Here is a 21,875-nt window from a genome sequence, read left to right on the forward strand (position 1 = left end):
ACTTTAAATCCAAAATCCTTTCAAAATCTAGCTTCATTCTTCCTATTCAGAAAGTGCTTCTCAGAACTTTGCAAGAGGTGATTTGTTTTCCCAACCACAATAGAAAAAAGGAAAAAAAAAAAAGAAAAAAAAAAAGCTTCTGAGTCAGCCAGCATTTTCTTTAGTGTAAAGACTACACTGTCTGCTGCCAAAAGTGGCATGTGAATATTCACATATGCTTCATTTGCTGCTGAGTCTTGGCTGCTGTGGGTTTATCTTTCCCTTTATTTGATAGATTTCACAGAAAATCCTAAAACCCCTGGAAATTTGAACCAATATGTTTTGGATAACTTACAATTTTTATTTTCGATTTGTTTGCTCCAGTATTGTAAAAGTCACCTCCAGGAAGCCTGTCTTTTAAAGATTCCTCATTGTAACGTCCTTTCTGTTCCTTGCTGTTTACTTGTCACATGAATGTGTTTTCAAGACATCCTAGCTGAGCTGTTTGCTTTCCGAATTCTAAATGCATCTTTATGCAGACTTAATTCTGTGCTCCTTAGGAAGCTTTCAAAAATGATTCAAAGTATAAAGCATAAACAGCTGCCTCAAGCGCTGTTTTCTTAAATCAAGTTCATGATCCATTCTATAAAATGAAATGCACAAAGGCATTGACTCATATCTGGTTTCCAACTTTATAAATAATATGCCATTTATTGCAAGAGTCTTAAAAATCTGTAGACAGGAAAAACAACAAAAAAAGAATATATTTAAAGATCTAAACCACAATTTTCACCTGTTAGCTGCCACAGCTTTCAGCAAAGCTCAGATAGTCATTCCTGAAAAACTGGGTTGAAATCCTGGCTCCCTAAAAGTCAGTGGGGTTTTGTCATCATCTTCCAAGGAGTCACGTTTCGCACGTTCTTGCCATGCAATTAAATAGATGCCACTTATAATGCCACTCATACTGTCAGTGCTAAAAACAATTGTTATAACACTTTGGCATCCATCACTGAAATCAGTACTATTGTAAAACTCTGTTAACGTTTCAAACCACGTCACTTTATTCCTCAGGTTACCCAGAAGAGACCTATCCCATCTATGATCATTCCGATTGCTTCAAGCGCAAGCGGGAAACAATCCTGGTAGATTATCCCGATCTCAGCCAGCCCTCTGCAGAAGAACTGGCCGAAAGAATGGAGGGCATGGAAGATGAGGATTACCTGTGCCATGAAACCCTACTCTCTGGCCTCACCATGGGGAGGGACAGCCACGATTTAACGCAGAAAAAGGACGAGGGAACTGGCATCAGTGAAGAGGAGAGGGACCATCATGACAGCCAGAGCACTGAGGAGTGTTGTTACTGCTACGAGGAGGAGGAGGATCCTGCTGTTATAGCGGAGAATGCTGTATTCCACTCAGAGAGCTGCAGTGAAGCAGAAGAGCCAGCCTCAGAGGACCTGTTCATGGAGTCTGACAATGAAAATGCAGCACTGAAAAAGCAAAAAGCTGGCGATTCAGGTGAAACAGGCATGCTGAGAAAGCGCAACACAAAAGGACATGAGTAACAGTGACAATATGTGAATGTCATCCAGGTGGTGACACTAAAGGTCATAAACTGTCAGTTTGTGTGATTTTTGCTTCTGAAGAAGAGAATTCTTTATTCATCTCTGTGTACGAATTCGATTCCCACAGTAACAATCACATCATCCACCCCAACTGCAAGCCAACACCCTTTTTCATGCAGTCGTGTCAACTTAATACTACCTTGCCAGGAGCACTTTGTCCTTCCTTTTGGAAACTGATACCTCGAAGAAGATTATTCCATTCCTACATTTGTGTGGTTTTGTTTTTTTTTTCTTTCTGATTTCTGAACAAGCAGGGTTTGTGTTTTTTTGTTTGTTTGTTTTTGTTTTTGTTTTTGTTTTTTTGTTTTTGTTTTTTTTGTTTTTTTGCCAAGAGTAAATCAGATATCTTTTTCCTAAAAAAAAGTTACTTTTAGCTGCTGGAAGCCCAAGAAACTGCTGTTACTACAATTTATAAAACTTAAATGCTACCACAACCCACAGCCCATTTCCCAGTCTATTTAATGCTGTAAGACCAGTAGCGTAACCTTTTTCGTGTCCCAAGAAAAGCATAAGCAAGACTGAAGCATAATGTGTTTTCTTTGTCTTCGCCGTAGCCATGGTGAAATGACTTGCTGAAACTCCCAGATGGGCACAGGAATCAGCCCGTGCATCGTGTTATAGAACATTTAAAATATCCCTGGTGATTTGCTCTTGAACTTTGGAAGTACTGGAAGTACACTGAGCGGCTCATTTGAATCCGTGCATATCTACGTTTAACAAAACACGCGTGTACCACTATGTGCCAGCTGTATCCCCAGATCACCAGGGCGTATCTGGAGTATAAAAAAAGTATTTTGCCCTGCACACTCAGATTGGGTTTGTTGTTCGGTGGATGTCTGCCTTTGAGGCATCTCTTTTGGTTTTGTTAGCACTGATTTGTTTTCCAGGTGACAACTATGGCCTGATGTCTACATCGTATTGTCTTATTCGTAAAGAATTCCTGCTTAGAGATTTAAGGAATAAAGACCAAAAATATGTTCATAGTAATGGAAGACTGAAAATAGAGGAAATATATTGAGTACTCTGTTTTACTAGGAGTGTATGTCTTTTAAAATCATTCTGTAGACCAACTTTTATTTTTTGTTTCCTGGAGCCCCTCAACACTGTCCTTCTCTCTTCACTGTGTCAGTAGTTCGAGCCCTGTCTCTGAGCTGAGCTCGTGTCGCTGGGAATCCCTGCTGGGCCTTCACAACACCCATGAGTGCAGTGCTTCTGTCCAAGCCAGAATCTCTGCAGGTGAGAATAGCAATTGATAATTTTTCTGCCCTTGAGATAGAGCACTAACATCGACTGATACCGGTCACTGGCAGGGACGGCTATTTTCACAGTCCTTGCCTGCTAATAGAGTCATGTACTTTGCAAAAGATGACTTTTATCACCATCTTGTCCAGCCAAATACATGCACTGGCAAGGGACCTTGTCCTCATTTGAAAACCACATTTCATGTAGAAAATCCATTCATACCAAAGACAGCTGTTAAAGGACTGTATTCATTCCACTGCAAGTAACAGTGTCTGTCTGTCCCATGAACAACTCTCTCACCGTATAAACACTCCTAGGAGTTGCATGAGTGAAGAGACAGAGTGCAAATGCTAAGATAATGGACATTTCTACTCTTCTGTAGAGGCAGTCAAGCTGGATGACTTGCCAGCATACAGCCTTTATTTGTTACTTACAGTTGTTAAGAGAGAGACATTTGTGCAGGCTGCTGTGGGCATAGCAGTAGCCCAACCCCTTGCCCTGAGAAACAAGGGTGCCAGCTTATCTCTGCTGCAGCTCATAGAAATACGGACTTAGAAGATCTTACCTGTCTATATAAATATGTGCTCATGTCGTGCTTCAAATGCCAACAGCTTATAAAGGTATATGAAATTTTAACAAGTCATTGCTTCCTTTAAATTTGTCCATTTAACTTTGTGCAATATATTGTAAACACGTGAAAAAGTGGTGTGACACATAAAGCGTAGGGTAGAATTTTTAGCTGTTTTCATACTTTAAGAAGCTAAAACGTGGTAAATTGCTGTGAACAACAAAGCCCGCACTCCAAAGTGCGTTAATTGTGAAACTCCTGCAGACTGCATCCAAATGCTCCTGCTCCTAAGGACAGTTCAACTCCGGACAATATCCAGCGAGTCACTATTTGTGTACATTGTGCTGGATTATGCACACTCATGTGGGATACAGCTAAGCAGTCCCGTGGCCTTCTGATGGCCAGTGTTTCTGCTACCACAACCCACAGCCCATTTCCCAGTCTATTTAATGCTGTAAGACCAGTAGCGTAACCTTTTTCATGTCCCAAGAAAAGCATAAGCAAGACTGAAGCATAGTGAGGCCCCTGCTGCCACACACAGCCTGGCTAAGCAGAGAGCTGCTTTGGCCAAACACCAGGAATGCCAAAGGGAAGACTTGCCCCTAGAACAATTAATTCTAGACTTGGAGGTCACTCAGTTTATAAATGTCAGTAGGAATTCGTCAAGCACTTTCAGGGCTGTCCCAGCCTTTCCTTGCAGAAGCTAGGGATAAAGGCGGCCTGTGATAATGACACTCACTACAGTAGTGGGAGGCATTTATAAATCCTCACACTGACCTGGAGCAAGGACCATGAACCTCAGCCGTCCCCCAGGGGGGGCCTAACCAAGTCATACATCCTTTGGAGCTGTTCCACTTTGCCCTGGTAGTTAAATTATCCTTGTATTGGCAGCATAAATATCAAGAAACTGACGTGTGACATACTAATCTTTGAAACTAATAAAAAAACATTTAACTCCTACATCCAGTCTGGTTTTTGACCTTGGTCCTTCCACCCTCCCACAGTCCTTGCTGACAGAGGCGGGCCAGCAGCTCTCTGCAGGCCCCTTACCACGGGTAACAGCAGAACTCCGACCTCTCCTGGGCGTTACTCCGGCAGGGCACCGTGGGCACTACAGGGACACCAAGCACGTTGCGCCGGAGCGTGGGAAGAGAACGAATTCCAACACAGCACCAGTGTTTAAAAATAACAATAACCAAAGGTTCCCCTCCGAGCACAGAGACCAATTGTCAGGACTCCTTTCAATGCCCATGAGACAAATTGCTTCATATTCCTTTGCAGCACCAACAGGCAAAAATGAGAGTAATGCAGGTTGACAGTGCGGTGCCAAAGAGCCTGAACAGCTCAATCTTGAGGTCTTGATTATCTTGGCAGCCCCGTGGAGAGTACCAGTAAGTGCTCTTAGGATGTGGGCAGTGATACATCATGGCTTACCAGGAGCCTTCAAACTAATACTGCCCCTGTTTATCTGATGCTTCCTTTCCTTTGCTTCAGCTCCCCTACCCGCCCTGAAACAGAAGCGTGTGTTTATACGTTTTGGAAAGGCATCACCTCTGAAGCGTGCCCAGCATTCTCAATTTTTAATCGCTCATTTTTAGCAGAGAGCAGTTGTAATTTGAAGAAGAGTTTATTTAAATAAAATTAGGATTCTGCCAAGGAATTCTATTAAATCAAAATCACGGGTCAGAACATGATCAAACCTGGGACACAGGAAAAAATATGGAAGCTCTGATGGAATCCCACTGAAAGCAGTTGGGCTGGTTAACAGCACATGCTCCTCTACTTGCAGTATTTCTTAAAAAAGAAATAAGTGGTTGTACTTTTTATTAGTGCTAAAATAAATAGCACACTGTTCAAATTAAATGTCTGAGAAAACATTCACTAACACAGAAGTGCTAATTATTCCTGGGTATTTGTTAGTGGTTACAAGTAATTACAGGCATTCTATGGGATCAAAAAATAAACTATGAAATATAAGATCAGTGCTGGGCCCCAAAATGCTGTAAACAAGATTATTAATTAAATAATACTTGTGTAAGAGATAAACATGTAAGAAGTTTATTAGACTCTTTGCATCAAAAATCAGCGATCTATTAATCATTGCAATGCTTTGTTATTGCAATGTTTTTTATATATCAAATATATATTTTATATATCATATTTCAAAGAAACTTAATACAACGTCAGATGACGCAGACCAAGTATCCAATGTACAAATACAGCTGGAAAAATTGGTCTAGTCAGGTAATTTTTATCAGCTTTGGAGCATCACCAATTTTAGGGAGGGGCAGATTCCTAGAAAGCAAATAGACACCTGACAGTAGGCTCATTTTTCTCAATGATTTTTCCAGGATATCTTAAATACAGCCTAGACACCTCTCTGCTGGTAACTACTGTTGTGATCAACCACCTGTCAAAATGCAAGATTACCCCAAACATATATTGGGTAATATGAGAAATTTCTTGAAAATGAGTACGAGAAGGATTTCTACAGTGTGTACCAATTTCAAGTCATTAAGAACGCAGTTCAAGGAAAACTGACAGGCTGAAAACATGTATGGATCTGGTGAAGCTGGATTTGACGCGTCACTTTTTATGGTTATCATTTTGGTTTGGAATTTGTATTAGCATTAAAGGTAAAAATTCAGCTAAAACAACACTGGAAACTCCTTATGTTAAAACCCCCATATTCTGTGTAAGTAATTTATTAAGGTATCTCTGACACGGGGTATGGAAAGACATAGTTGTTTCAAACTAATTAAGTTTAATGTTTTTGCACAATGTTCAGTATTGACACACACTGGAAACTATATGACAGAAATAATGGAAATTATATGAATTATGTAAATTATGTGAAAGTAAGAAATCAGTCATTGTACATACTGGTAAATAAACATGTACTCCAGAATACCAAAGAGTTTCTTTAAAAAAAAAAAAATACTTCAAAAAACACATTCTTGCAGGTTTATCTAAGACTCCATATAGACCTGAACCAAAGTGAGACACTTAACTACTCAGAAAAGAACAAGACAATCTGGTGCAAACAGTCCTAACATATTACAGGTTTTATGAAAAAAAAAAAACAACACAACATGGTTCACAAGATTAAGACAATTTTTGCCAACTTTGTTGTTTTCCAGTCTTTAAACCCCATATAATTTAAAGGAAAACAAGACCATAACATACTCAAATGTTACTGTATATCATCGGTTTATTTAAGAAAGGCAAAGGGATGAATTAGAAAGGGTTTACTGTGGGGATAAAAAACAATTAATGGAACTGCTTTTTTGTTGTGTGGGTACAGAAGCATCCATGTAGCACCTCCATTTTCTATTTCTATTTCTATTTTCTATTTAATTTCTATTCATTTAAATAATTCAGAATCAAAGCTGCATTTTTCTTCACAGACAGATACAGTTCCAACAAATTCTCAAATGTGTATTTCTACAGTTGCTCCAAACACTGGATCTTTCAGACCATCACTTGTTGGATGGAGACAGTGTTGGGAAACATAACAACAGTTCAGTGTCTACCAGGAACTCTCACAAAGTAACCGCATCACAAGTATTTACTTTCTGAGATGCTTCTGAAGATGCATCGCGTTATAAAACATCCTCCACAGATGTATCTTCTCTTGTTGCCCTACTCTTGAGTGTAAAAAACTATTTGAAAGGGAGAGACAAAAGCCCCAGTCTTGTACTGATGGGGTATGGTTGGACTCACTGCCTGGGTCAGTCTGACTGAAAAGTCAGCTCAAAGGAAAAAGGAAAAGCAGACAGTTACCTATATTAAATACGGACATCTGTATGAAGAAATTTAAGAGATTTTTTTAGCCTTGTCCACATATGATTTCAATTACTCAAAATTATTTTAAAAGGGACTTCAAAAGGCAGTCTGTTAGAGATATCTTGCAATAATTAACTCCGAGACAAATTAATATAAGAGTTTATGCTGACAGTGTGCACAGTGGGAATGAAGACTGGTTAAACCCTAGAGATAACTAACAGAAATTTGTTTAGCCTATGTAATGTACATGTGCACATGGCACGTATAAATAAACTGTTAATTTCAACCACAAAAAGAGAATTTTACACTTTTAAGAGACTAAAAAAAATAACAAAGCTCCAATATTTATCTTTTTTTTTTTTTTTTTTTTTTTTATATGTATTTTACACTAACCCACTGAATGAGGTTTGTTTCTTACTGACCTTATTTCTTAGGGAAACTTTGCATGTGCTTTGCCAATTGTTGTGCAGTGTCAGTTGTTTGGTATTATTCCTTAAAACATGGACAACTATTATCAACTTTTTTTTTTTTTTCTTTTTTTTCCCCTGTTTGGTTGTAATAACGACATTCTTAATTATGTGTCATATTTAATAGAAAAGGTCAGCTTCTTCACTGACAAACAGTTTGGCATGAACAAAGTACGGGCAGAATCTGGTCACATTTCTAAATCCACTTTCAGAAGTATTCATGCCAATAATGTCCAATTTCTATGAATTCAGATAAGTCCATATAGAAAGAAAAGAAAGCATTAGGACTCTTGTAGAGATGTGCACACAAGGCATTATGGAGAGACAACTGAAATTAAAGAGAAACTTTCAGTTACAGCAGGCTTCGGATTAAGCCCTAAACAGAAATAAATGGGTAAAAATGTCATCATGATGAAATCCATGCACAAATAAAGCTGTTTAGGAGAAAAACAATTGGTATGGACACAGTTCTTATAATATAATGCAACATAACCAGTGACCATGAGAGTCTATCAACACATACTGAAATCTGTTACCCACTCCAAGGGATGCCAAGCAGGATGCCAATTTTCTGCCAAGAAATATCCTACTGCCTGGCATTCCCCAGCACATAATCACTGCTCCACTTGCATGCTGGAGCTGCTCCGTACCTGTAAATGGAGCCTCTTTTCACTTTTGTTTTCTGTAGCTGCACTCCTTTAATTTATTATTTCTTTTTTTAATTATTTTTTTTTTCTGGGCTTAGAAGCAAGCATAATAAAGAACTTTTATTCTTATATGCAAACACCTGAAAAGTTCAAACTTAACGAGCCACAGATCCCATTCTCTGCCTTCAGGAGGAGCTATTTGTTCACTATAAGGCGAACTGGATCTTAAGGACTTCGGTTCTGCAGCTGCTTTTCAAAGTTTCCACGCACACCTTTGCAGTAGTGTCTTCCAGCTGGTGACAAGCACACAGGGTGGGAAGCACACACGGGAAAACATGCATGATTACACAGCAGAATGGCAGCGAGCATTGCTTAGGGATAAACTCAGCCATAACAAACACGGTGTGCGTGGTTTTCTGTACGGGGTAGGTGCTTGCATGAATGCCAAAACGGGCGCTCGTCCTCCAGATCTGGGCAGATGTAATGAAAAAGAGAAAGGAAGATTATTTTCTCACTGAGAAACAAGCACATCTGTGATGGGCCCTGTAAAAACAAACCTGACTATACTGGTATACTTGTACCATGTTCTGCTATACGACTAAATCTGTCTCTTTCAGTGTATAGTCCACAGATCCCTGGCTTGCACAGAATCCAAAAAAGAAAGCACGTGGTTGTCAGGAAGCTTAAATTCACTGTGCAGGTGTCAATTATTCAGAGAGGGCTGAAAAATGCCAGAGTAAAAAAAAAAAAAAAAAAAAGAGACTTCAGAAATGCAGCCTCTGGTGTGTAGGTGCTGAGCTTTGTGACTACAATGCAAACAGCTGACTGCTAGAAGTGCTGTGCTGTGTATGGTGATTGCCACCCTGAGAAGATGGAAAGGTGAATCCCTTTACGTATGTTCTCCAATATCTTGGCCTGAAACCTCTTCAGTGCTTTAAAATTCACTAACAACCTTGAACTGTGTGCTACAATGAATACTCCCACTGAGGATTATGCAACCAGCATTAAAGGCCACCCTACTTTGAAATGAGAACATATACACAGGGATTTAACACACTTTAATTCACAGACAAACTTTTTAGGTTTCACTAACTTCGCTTTCTTGAGTATCCTCATATGGAAAAACCTGTGCAAGCTTGAAACAAGAAAGTTATAGATGAATAAAAATCAGCGAGCTTAGAATAAAATGAGGAAATTGTAGTAACACCGATTAGTAAAACGCTGGAAAGCATCTGCCACCTGCAAGAAAGGATTCAAAGTGATATCAAAGAGGAATTCTTCCTCATGGACTTGTGCTACATCGTCAAAAAGAGAATAGCGCTGTTGAAAACAAGCATAGGAGTAGTCATCACAGATCCTGGGGTTGATTAAAAAACACAACCATCACAGCATCATTAAATTCACTGTCTCTTGGGAATCCCTAACAGCTGAAGAGCCACCTTCCACAATCAGCTTTTTAAGACCACATTGTTACAACCCTTACAAGGGTAGCATCACTGCTGGAGCCCTACTTTAAACCATAAGTTTGAATTACAATCCATAGCTCCAGCCTGCATTAAAAAGCACTGAATCTTCAAATAAATAGAGCTAGAAATGAAAAGTTACCTCACTGCCTTTCACTTAGCTAAACCCTGTGGGCCCAATTTAAGTTATGTGCTGAGCAACTTTTCAGTTCCTGACAGGCAGCACCCTCGTCTTTGTTCTGAACCATCCTTAGAAATTAACACGCGTGAAACTTGATTTTAGTGTAATTTTGACTGCTTGATGAGAACACTCCAGAACATGGGTTTCGGGATGAAGAACTTAGTTCTAGTGCCTGCTCTGAAAATGACTTCTTGTTTGTCTGTTTGTTTTCATAAACTGCAAACTTCAGCATCACTGCCACTAAAAGCACAACACGTACCTGCTGCTCCTGGACTGCTGTAGGGCTTTCCTAACAGATGTGCATCATCTTTGTGAAGAGTTGGTTTTAGTTGCTGGGCGTTTATTAAGGCTGATATTTACCGACCTACTTACAGACTGGCCCCGAGATGTACTAAAAGATACTGCAATAAGAAAAAAAGCATCAAGCCCCCTGAAGGAGAAGGTGCTGCCATTTAGGTGAAAGAGGTCTGTATGGTAGGACCAGGTCCTAATGCTGAATCCCAGATGTAGTACGGAGCAAGGTATCATAAGGTATTTCATGGCACACACTGCTCTGTCAGTAATAAGATTCCTGTTTGAAAACAAGCCCTCTGTCAATCCAAATAGCTGAAAACAAAACAAAACCAAAAATAAACAAAAAAAAAACAACACTATGTTTAAAGACACACGAAGAGCAATATAATTCTATTTCTAGCCAGCGAGGGCAGGAGATGCTCCCTAAGGAAGGGAACAAGATGGTAATAATCGGGTTATCTTCTGATGTCCCCAGTCTGGAATGGAAATCTGCTGTTACGAGGTGCCACAGCTCATGAACGTGTTTGAACACTGAGCTTTATAGCAGGAGCAGTGCCAGAAGCCCACTGTCACAGAGCTTGCTCCAGTTTTGTGTCCATACAAGATCTTCTGCACTGGCAAAATAAACAATCTCATGAAATAATCTTCCAAGACATAAAGACTAAAATGCCTGATAAAATTGTACTTGCTTAGACACTAAGAAGTTTTTAAGCCTTGAAAAAAAAATATAAAAAATGAAAATAAATAAAAAACCAACAAAGGGAATTAACCGATTTCTGATGTCATTTGGTAAGTTAACATAGCAAAGGTACGTGACTTCTTACGGGATACTCCAAAGTGGTTAAAAGAATTAGGAAGCGCAGTCTTGTGAGGAGTTTGGAAATCCCATCACTTACTGTGTCCTGATCACCCTGACAGATACCTGCAGCCAAACTCCAGGGGTCCGCACCAGGCCCGGCTGTATTCTGCTTGCACAGGCAGAACTGCAGGACCAGGAGCTGGCTGCTTACATGAGAGCTCAAACTATGAAACACGCTTGAGGAAAGAAAATTCTGAGCAAATGATTTCCTTAGAATTTCATCCAATCTTGGAGCTTTAAAATTATCTTGATTTTAATGTTAAAAATCTAGAAGCACATTTATAGCTTACATTCTGTTTGAGAAAGTTCACTTTATAAATTCCTGGTACTTTTAATGGCACTGTGCCAACTGGAATAACCTCAGTTTAAAAAATAAATAACGCAGTTATGGGGTCAAATGTGGGAAATAGCTTGCACTGTAAACATCCCATGCGAGTCCAAAGGTAGTCAGAAATCACGAGACTCATTGTTTTTAAATCAGAGGTGCGTGGCAGAGTCAAAGACTGCAGCAACAACAGTTTTGAACAGCTGACTCACATCCAAGGAAAAAAAAAAAGTACAAAAAGGCAATTCGCAGCACAGTCACCAAGTTGTCTCAGTTTGCTACATAAAAGCCTAAGGAGGCAGTTTGATGATCTGAATCACTGCAACGTGCTCAGGAATAGCAGTTTCAAACAACGGGCGGGGCAAACTAAAACACAACCAACACAATATTGTGAAAGGGCAGCGTATCCGATGGTTTTTCTTTCCTGTTTTTTTTCTGCATATTTGGTGATTAAAAATGACACAAGGTAAAAAATTCAATCCTCACTGAAAGCGTTGGCAAGATCTCCACTGAATTCAGCAGTGTCAAGACTTCACCCTAAGTGACTGGTTGGCCGTTCGGTCTCTACATGGGTTGCAGAGAGTTGCTCATACCTTACTGGAGTTCCTTGAGTGAGGACTGATCTGCTTCCTCAGCACACCAGCCGTGCCCGTCAGCAGAACAGGGATGTGGGCAGGTCCAAAAAGTGGCATTTCCATTCAGCTCACTAGAACTGAGGCACAGGGAGGGAGGACCAGGTTTGCACAAAAAACGAGTAAAGGTGCACTCAATGAAAAAGAGGAATCTCCAATTTCTAGACAGTCAAATAAAATACAACATATAAAATAAGTTTTAATGCATTTTCATCCAGTACACAGGCATTTGTGAGTATCAGCTACTGAGCTATCATTCACAGCAAAATACCAAAACACTGAGATAGCTGTGCAAATCCTTTTCTTAGTTCCTTGGCAAGCAACAGAAAGAACTGACGAGTAGCTACACAATTAATTTTGAACACTTACAGAGCAGAAACCTAGAAGGTACATTGCATACATAAAGAACAACAGAAACACAGGTTCATGAAGTAGCACATACTCTGTAGTTAGATAGCTCAAGATTTATATGTAGAATTACTTTCTTCTAGTAATCAAAATGAGGCCTTTTGAGAAATCTGAAAGCCATCGGCCCATAATTCTACCTCAGGTGCCTGCTGCTCTATCACGCGCTGTCCTTATTTGACAAGCAAAGATATGTTATTGGTGAGTGCATGCTTCTCTAAAACCAGGAAAAAGCCTGCAGATATTGTTTTAGGAGAGCAGTGAGAGCACAGGGGAACTCGTTAGAATTCCACAGGATCAAGTCCAAAATTTTCTCTGACACCCATCAAACATCAGCAGAAATGTTCTGCCTAAATCACCATGTAACCCAGCTTACTGCCCTAGCTTACTGAAATAATCGAAGACAAAATATTCCGATACTGATCTGGAGTCTTCATCCCTTCAGAGGAAGAACTCCAGATCGCTGTGTGACATTCAGTCCTTGTTGTATCCTTATACATAAGATTAATACTAAATGAATAATAAAATTTGCAAAAAGCTAAGATTCAAGACCTGGGAATGCATTTTTTTACTATGGACTGGATCGATCTCATTCTTTTTTACTGGGCAGCACTCAGGCAGGGGTCAGATATTTACAGGTAAAAACCCATCTCCAATGGTCGTTGCTTTTACAGACCTCACTGACGTCTATGCTTGTTGAAAGTCCCTCTTTCTTCTTTTGTTCATCAAAAGGGAGCAGAAGCCAGAAAGTTTGAATTGATGGCACTGGTTCATCATGACAGGTATCATCTGAGTTCACAACCATGTTTTTAGATTGTGCAGCTACAAGTTTTTATTAGCAGAGCTCTTTTCACTAGAGGTCCTTTAGTTCTAGTACTTCACGAAGCCAGCTAGCTGCAAACTCCAGCACTATTGTAAGGCAACTTGAATAGCGAAAGATTTGCCCAGTATTTAGTACAAAACCATTCTCATAAACTTCTTAGCATCAGAATTTGTAACAATGGCTTATGACATGGCTATGTTATGGGACCAATGCACCTATGTGTGCCGTATTTTATCCTACAAAAGGAGCAGAGTGATGTTTAGCTTTTGGGAAATAAACTCTCTTTTAGGGCACCCACACATTTTAGTCCACAAAACCTCTTTCAGCCTTTTGAAAAGAAAAATAAGGCAGCGCTACAAAGTGGATTTGTGTGACAGTTTGCCTCTGGGCTTGCGGACAGTTTTGCTCATTGATTTGCAACCCACGGTTTGGAACCTCTGGCTCCTGAACAGTTACTGAGAGAAATTGTGCTTACATTTTAGGCAAGCTTTTTTATCTGCTTCCTTTTAATGTGTTAATTTACTCCACCTCAAAGCCAAAGGGCCAAATTCACCCCTCTGATAAGGTTTCTATTATAGGAGCATCACTGGATATGCACTGAAGGCATTACTCAGCTGTGGAGAGATCACCGAGTAATATTGTCAAAATAAACACTTTTGAGTTGCACGTCCTTGAAGGAAAGATAAAGGGATTGTGAAGAGAACGAGAAGGAACAGAACATCAGAGATGAAGAAAATTAGATAAAGGGCCAGGAAGAAACTGTTTGATGTAAACAGAGTGACAAGTTAGATTAAGAACTCTCATTAAAGCGTGCAGGATTTGCCTACAAGCAATTCAGGCAGGGAATTTGTTTACAACGCTCTGCCAAAAACAACAGCAGATGAAAAAAAAAAAATCATCAGTAGGGGGATTTTAAATAATACTAAGTCTGCTGTATCCAAACACTCACTAGGACTATGCTCAGTACCATTACATTCTTTGACCCACTGAGTGAACAAGGCTATGCCCTGTTGCACATTAATGTGCAGCCCCTCCAGAAGCCACTACTAATAAGAGTGTGTCACTAATTACTCCTAGGTTACTTTAGTATGCAGCTCTCTCTGAAATTATATACCGGTACTAAGATTTTGTTGCTAGTGTGGAGGAAAATCTACCTGCGAGGACTGTGCAATCTCAGGCATGATTGTATACTGAGAGCCCGCTGTGCCTTTACCAAGTTAGCAAAACAAAATTCGGAGAAGTGCTGGAAACTTGGAACATCACCTTGCATTGCTAAGTAGCAGTGCCCTTCACTAGAAAGGGTCCAGCAGAAATACAGGTGCCAGTCTAAATTAAAAGCAACTTCTTCTGGAGCAGATGGCAATGGCCAAGTGAATCAACAGAACACAGCACCTTGCTCAACAACAGTGAGGAATTAGGGGCTTGGCAAAAGCCACTCCGTGTAAATCCTATTGCGACTGAACCAGATTTAAGGAGAGCTCCTCGTCGTTGTTAGCCCCAGGTTAACGTCCCCCTCTAGCGACCTCAATTTATGGTAGGGATTTATTTATTTTTTTTTCCAGCAGCATGTTGGCTGATGTCCCTGTATGATTCTGATAAGATTATGGGAATTTGAGTCACCACTTTCCTCCTGGCATGCTTTCAGGCTACAAAAAAATACCTGGCCTGGAAAGAACATGCAGCGAGGGTGAAGTTACACAATGTGCTGGCAGCAATGCTCTCCCAAGAAGCTGATCTCTCTGCCTTTTCCCAGCCCCTCATTCTCACCCTTGTGCAAGAGTTCACTGCACATGAGCTTCCTTTTCAGACCAATTCCCTGTGGGGCCATGATGCAAGTCAGACCATTGTTATCACCCAGGTTAAAAATAACCCATCCTAAACCAACTCAACTACTAAAGATTGTGTATTTGCACCAGCAGATGCTTAGTTCCTTTAACACAGCTTTGTGAGCGGAGAGAGCCAGAAAACTGTGTCAGGTGCCACTTTCTCAGGCTGTACAGACGACCTATGACTGGTGATCCACAAAATTAAAGCCACACAGATTCACCATTCCTGTGCTGCAGAGCTCTTGAGACCCAGATCAGATGTAAATATCAGAACTCAGAATAAATATCAGGATATCAGAATTCCTGTCTAGTTTTGCAGTAGTCCGAACAAAAATGCTGGTTATCACTGGAGCTAGTTTTTAAAGACTGACAGGAGGTACCAAAGGCTTAAGGGCTCCGTTAAAATCCGAAGTGTGATCACAGGTAGGAATGTGAGGTGGTGGGAAACCACCAAGCAGAGGGGAAAAGAAAGCACCCATGCGCAAAGCGATCAGTATCAGCCTGCAGCTCATGATTCATCATTTTGATCATTCTTTGAGGGAGCTGACTGCTCATTTCTTTCAAATAAAAGGCGTCGTTCCATTTTATACCATTGTGCAGAAACGCTTCTTGCCAAAGATCAGAAAAAAATTGCAGAGCCTCCTGTTATTTAAAGATCACATTTGACAGACTGAGTCTATCAACAAAACACTGTTCAAAGTCAGCAGACTTTTTTGACAGAGATTTCAAAAGGATTAGAAAAAATGCTGGCAATTACTTATTTCCATCTCTTATCTGAAATTTCCTTGCCTGTATACTGGGAAGGAGACCTGAAGGCAAATATGAAAAAGAGAGTATATTTCTTTTATTAGTTGAAATTAAACAGTCCAGATGGCACAACCTCGCCTTGTGGCCTGTCCCCTGTAGTCAAAAAGGGACTGACAGCTATGAGACAAGCAGATTTGATCTCCCTTTCTTATTATGTAAACTTTGGTTGTGCAACATGAGTCTATGAAGATAAAAAGGAGAATCTGCATACACACAGTATAAAATACAACTACTTTTTCACTTTACACACCTTTCAATACCCTTCTGGTGAACTACATACTAAATTCTGTTATGTTGTGTGCCTTTGGCAACAGCATTGTATGGAACAATGTCAGAAAGATTCATTATTTTTAAATCTGTTTTATGCTGTGCTTTCAGTTGCAGCTCTTGGATTTTGAGATGTTTGGAAAAGAAGAGAAGAGAAGCTTGTTCTTTCCTTGGGTTTTGAAATGGTACTTGTTTATATATTCCATACAAATCAGAAAAAATGAAACAAACTTCACACTATTTTTATGCTATTCAGTGTCCTGCCAATGTCTCATTTGTATGCAGCATACACTAGATTTGCCTAGAAGGATTTAGCTCAGTAGCTGGCACATTTACATTACAGAACAACATACACAGTTTCAGTCGATTTCATTGTTCTTACAATGGGAAATAAATATGAAAAGTGATTGTTGCTGAAAGTTCAAAAATGCAGTCAACAAATTGTGAAATTGCAAAAGGTCAGACAAATTTAATAAAATATTTCCATTTACCTTCCTCAGCTTTACACAGCCCGCTTAAAATAATAAGATTATCTGCGGAAAGCCTTTACCCAACTGTTTATATCACTTCATACAAAATATGTTTGAATTACCACAGCAATACAAGGCTATAAATTCCCAACACGCAACATGCCAAATTCAGCATAAGTTATGCTTTCTTGGCACCTAGAGGTTTCCCTTTTCCTTCCTGTACTCCCAATACGTTTTCATTTGAAAAAATTAAAAAGCATATAGATGTTAAAACATAATGACAGCTTAGAATTCAAGTGACTTGTGCAACATTATTTTGTGCTTTCTACTTCATTTCCTCCTACTGCGATTAAAATTCATCATGCCCTTCTACATATACAATAGTAATGCATCAAATTCAGTCCAATATAGGTTTTCAACCCTTAAACTTGGCTTTAAACTACACGAGATCCTTGCAACTTCAAAAAGGTGCTTTTTCTGTGATCTTTCTTTCCTGTTGGACGATGTCAAGTTCTGATTATTCAAGGTAGGAATGCAACCTTGAGGTATGATTGCAGCCTCCGAATCAATCTTAAACGTAAAAAGAAATTTTTCAAGAGCGCACTTTCTGGATTTAAAAAAGACACACCGTCATAATGGTGCCACTAGAGCCACGGTACAGTACATCATGGCACATCTCCATAACATAATCAAGAACATGAGACAGAACCTCTATTTACACAAACTTGATGCCACTTCCAGAAAAATATGACAGAAAAAAAAGGAAAACATTTCCTGAATGTCCTGATTTTTTAGAAGGTTCCTTTCACTTTCTCTCCAGCGATCCAGTGGTCCTCCGCAATTGCATTTTCCCTGACCTGTTTAGTACGGACCATGGGTGACACCAGCAAGAATTAGGAATCGTATGGCAAACGGCTTCCTCTGAGAGGATGCTCTCCCATACCCCCTTACTCACAAGCCAGCTTGCTGTCAAAACTAGAAAGGGCAATAGCAAAGGCTTGTAGCGCGCACATTGGGTAGTTGTAGTCCATGGTGAACACATCCTCAGCCACACGGCCAAACTGCATCACTATATAGTCAGCTGCAAGAAAGGTCAAAAAAAGACAAAGCATTATTTTTTGTTCACAGCCCTCACTCAATAAGCATCCATACAAACATCCTCCTCTGACCCAGCTGAACAAAGTACAAATGAAACATGCTCACACATCAAACTTCACTACACTTACTCACATGAGTGGGTGTACTGGTATCTGATAGGGAGTAGCAAGTTGAGTGAGGAATATTTAAGTGGTTAAGGACTGCAAGACTTGTTACTGACTTTCAGAGAAATTACATAGATTAAAATGTTTTTTGTTTTTTTAAACAGAGGTAAAATTATTTCTCCATAAAATGCTCAAGCTTCTTACAGAGACCTAGTACAGGGTTTCACGTGCCACAAGAATCAATTAATTCTATTCCTACTTAACTGAAGGCAAGTGGACAATTAAGCATAAGGTAGAAAGGGAATGTATGATTGTCATTTAGATGTTGTCATGCATCCATGTTATATCATATTCAAAATTTTTTCCTTTTTGTACTCTTTGGCAGCAAGAGCAAATGTCAGCCTCATTCACAGTCTGAAACAACCTGTTTCATTGAAGATGCAGATCTAACTGTTTTCCCTTAGAAAACGCATCAAATGCATGCACTGCTGTTTCAAACAGCGTTGCTTCTGGAGACTGGCACAGTCACTTTTACCACAGTTTCCTATACTCCCTGGCTGTCTAAGCATGACACTGTCCTAATCCAGTGTGGTCCAGCACCAGTGACTATTTATGCATTCCTGAAGCGAGTGCAAAGTGGGGCAGCCCCACACTGCTCAAGCACTTGTCTTTTGCCCTGCTCCAACAATTGTGAAAAAAAGAGGGCCCTACGTGGCTGATGGAATGCAGCATGCAGGTACGGAGCCAGAGGTGGTATGAAAGGTAGTCCTGACATTTTCTAGTCCTGATGTTTTCAGGATGCTTGGTAGGGCTAATGCTACAAAGAGTAGTTATGGTGAAGTGGATGCAGAATGAGACCAGTCGGAGCACCACCAGTTGGACAGCGTATGGAGACCAGAGCACACAAAAAAATCAAGGAAGGGCAATGTGATTGAAGTGATTGAGTGAAGTGATGCTGCCCCATGGTCCTGCTGAACCGGGGTACATGATGCAGTGAGCTGGACCCACACAACTAAACTAAACTCATCCAGGTAACAACAGTAAGGGCAGAATCACTGCCAGGCTGGGTATGTAGTACTGTTTCTACACACTAAAAAGAGACAGACAAACTTACGATCGTTATCATGAATAATTTGGAAGTTCTTCACTGAGGCCTGTGTGACTCGACCATGGAAATTTAAAACATAGGACTGAGTGTCATCATTCCACACTGGAGTTTTGTTGTGCAGCTCAATGACACTCTCTGTATTTTTGTTCTGCCATCTTGCAAGCAGTGTCTCATGTTCCTGCACACACCAAAGATAAGCACTTCAGTTTAACAATCACAAAAGATGAAAAAATAAATTCACACACACACACAAATGTCCATAAATCCAAGCCAAAACACTTAACTGTCACTGTCAACTCTCAGCACAGCATCATCAAATAAAATAGAGAAATCAGAGTATCTTAATAAGGCTATGCAGTCGAGTCCTTTTTGCAGCTTGGAAAAGGTTAGCTGCATCTTTTGTTATCAAAATACATTATTATTTGTAGTGCCGTTGTGAGTCACAGAACGAGTCACACATCCCATTGTTCTGAAACTGTTCTAACATATTTTTTTTAAATCTCTAAATCTCCAGAAATGCAAAAAACTAACTCTATCTGAAAAAAAAAAAAAAGTAATTTTTATTGTTAACTGATGGACTTACATTTCGTGGTCTGATGGAAACTCGTTCATGATCCATATTCATTCCTGGTATGATCACACTCATTTTACGAGGTCCTTTAAACCCCAAGACATTTGTTTCCTAAATGTAATTAGAAAAGAGCTCATCATGTTCTGTATTTTTAAAGTTAATTTCTTCAACAGAAAGATACAGCAATAGCCCAGGAAACTTTTGTTAGTGAACTCATAAGACATCTTGAACTCCCACCTTCACTGGCACTGCCAAACTCTAGCTTTTGTCTGAGAAGCTCTGACAACAGGAAAAATAGAAATAGAGAGGTTTCCAAAAACACTCCTAGCACTGGCTGCCAGCAACCTGAATACAATTTAAGAAATAAAAAAATAATTCCTCTGTTAAAAAAAGATAGGAACTAACCAAATTGCTTGGATACTGCTAGATCTGAAAATACAGTAGTTTTATTTTAAAAATCATAAAACGCAGTCACACATTTTGATGAGAGACTAAATTAAATATATGGGACCAACTCCATTTATTCCAGAGCCAGTACAAGAGCAAACAAGAAGAAGCTGCCAGTAAGAGCATCTGTTACCAGTGCTGTGGTTTTCAGTCTTCAGATATATTATGCTTAAAGATGAGCATGGCAAAAAACAAACACATTAGCATGAACGCAGATTTTTGAGCTATGGAGGCAGAGAAAGTAAAGAAATAACATGGGCACCAACAACAAATCCATGGAAAGTACAAGTTCTTCCATTAAGCATGATCTGAGGCATTTCTGACCAGTTTTTCACAAAAGCATCCAAGTACTGCACTATCCTCTCAAAATACAACCACACGAGACAATGACACCTCTAAAGGTCCAACTCCACCCCTCGTGTTTTGTAGGTTTTTTTTTTTTCCTCACATACATATTTCCCCTTCACCATTCACAAATGAAGGGGGCCGTGCAATTTTTACTTGTACGGAATATTTTTCATTTATCAGACCTTTGAAATAATTTTGGCTATGTCAGCAAACCATCTGGAGATTTTACACAACTCATTGATGATTTGAATGCATGCTAGGAAAACTCCACTGAGACATTTTAATAAATACTCTTGAAGCAATCTAGGTATATTTATATACGTCCATGGCTATATACTTTAATGGGAAAGATTCAACCTCTTTCCCAAATCACTTGTATCAAGGGCCCTGGCAAAGTAAACCAATGTTTTCAGTTCAGTTGGAAGCATTACTTGGTTTTGTATCGTGACAAGACTCAGACTAAAATGACTGCCAGCAGATTTTATAAGCAGGAGAGACTCAGCAGAGCAGAAGTCAATTTCTAAGAAAAGATTCATACTTATGCTTATTTTCCACTAACTGCTGACAATTTTGGTCTTCTCTGCAATGCCTTACAAGCTTTTCTTCTCATCAAGCTGCTGTTACGCTATCCACAATTCATTTAGATGCTGACTGGTTGAAGACATTGTTCAAGGTAAAATTAAATAATAGTGCTGAATCACTTCCCTCCCAAGAAGCAGTGCTATCACTCTGAAACAACAGTACTGTATTCTTGGGATTTATTCAGAAACGTAAACTCAGTCTTTCTGCCAAATGCTAAAGGAATGGTTTCTAGCTGCACATTGTATCAATCACCAATTACACCAAACATTTATTGGCAAACACGATCCTTTTGCTAAACTCAAGATACAGAATTAAAACTCTACAAGCATAGAATAGATGAGGAAAACAGTGTGCAAAGAAGAGGAGCTTAACTTAAGAGCAGACCTTTCCAATCTGCGTTGCACCAACCAAAATTATTTTCCCTTGTCTCCCGGGTTCTCTACTTGCGTGTGCAAATTCAAGACTACCAACAGCACTATTAGGGAACATAGGCCGAATTATGATTTCACACCATTTTAATGTCACTGGCAGTCTTGAGTTACATGGGAGCTCCACATAATTGCTGTTAGCTGGCAGAGCTCTACAGATTTAAATCAGCTACGGTCTTGGCCCAGCAGTGTTGCTGAGAAGCTGCACTCTCTGCCTGTGTCCAACCAGCAAAGCTGCTCCTGCAGGCATGCGTCACAACAAACTGCACTGAAAGAGTGCAGACCCTCTCCCCGGTGTTGCTTTTAAACTATTATACACTTTCGTAAAACTATGGCAGCTATTCACTGTGTTGGGAATAGCTGCCACGATAAAAGCTGTATGCTGTATATGCCAGCAGCTCCCAGGAGACTCGCAATTTCATTATCCCATATTTGTCTTTACTTCAGCAACTTTCCTCTCCGGACTTGGATTTGCACAGGCATGCCTTGTCCTTAATATATTCTGTAGAAACACAGATTTTCA

The 21,875-nt window shown here is 39.8% G+C and overlaps 2 protein-coding genes across 11 annotated transcripts in view; one reads left to right on the top strand and one right to left on the bottom strand.

The window, feature by feature from the left end:
• The window catches only part of RIC3 (RIC3 acetylcholine receptor chaperone), a 28,623-nt gene extending 11,399 nt beyond the window's left edge, over positions 1–17,224 (top strand). The window contains exon 6 of the mRNA XM_084521648.1: positions 1,051–17,224. Within this exon, the coding sequence (XP_084377774.1) occupies positions 1,051–1,544 (494 nt within the window). The 3' untranslated portion in view covers positions 1,545–17,224. The remainder of the gene's footprint in view (positions 1–1,050) is intronic.
• TUB (TUB bipartite transcription factor) overlaps positions 16,641–21,875 on the bottom strand; it is a 133,441-nt gene continuing 128,206 nt past the window's right edge. For 7 of the 10 annotated variants that reach the window (XM_084521638.1, XM_084521642.1, XM_084521641.1 and 4 more), the window contains 4 exons: positions 19,560–19,658; positions 18,983–19,154; positions 17,622–17,747; positions 16,641–17,523 (listed from right to left, as the gene is read on the bottom strand). In XM_084521638.1, the coding sequence (XP_084377764.1) occupies positions 17,378–17,523; positions 17,622–17,747; positions 18,983–19,154; positions 19,560–19,658 (543 nt within the window). In that variant the 3' untranslated portion in view covers positions 16,641–17,377. Of the gene's footprint in view, positions 17,748–18,982; positions 19,155–19,559; positions 19,659–21,875 lie in introns of all 10 variants that reach the window. The other 3 variants (XM_084521643.1, XM_084521646.1, XM_084521639.1) reach the window with 1 other exon arrangement.

Source organism: Aythya ferina (assembly GCF_964211825.1).
Source record: "Aythya ferina genome assembly, chromosome: 5".
In the NCBI taxonomy this organism is placed as follows: domain Eukaryota; kingdom Metazoa; phylum Chordata; class Aves; order Anseriformes; family Anatidae; genus Aythya; species Aythya ferina.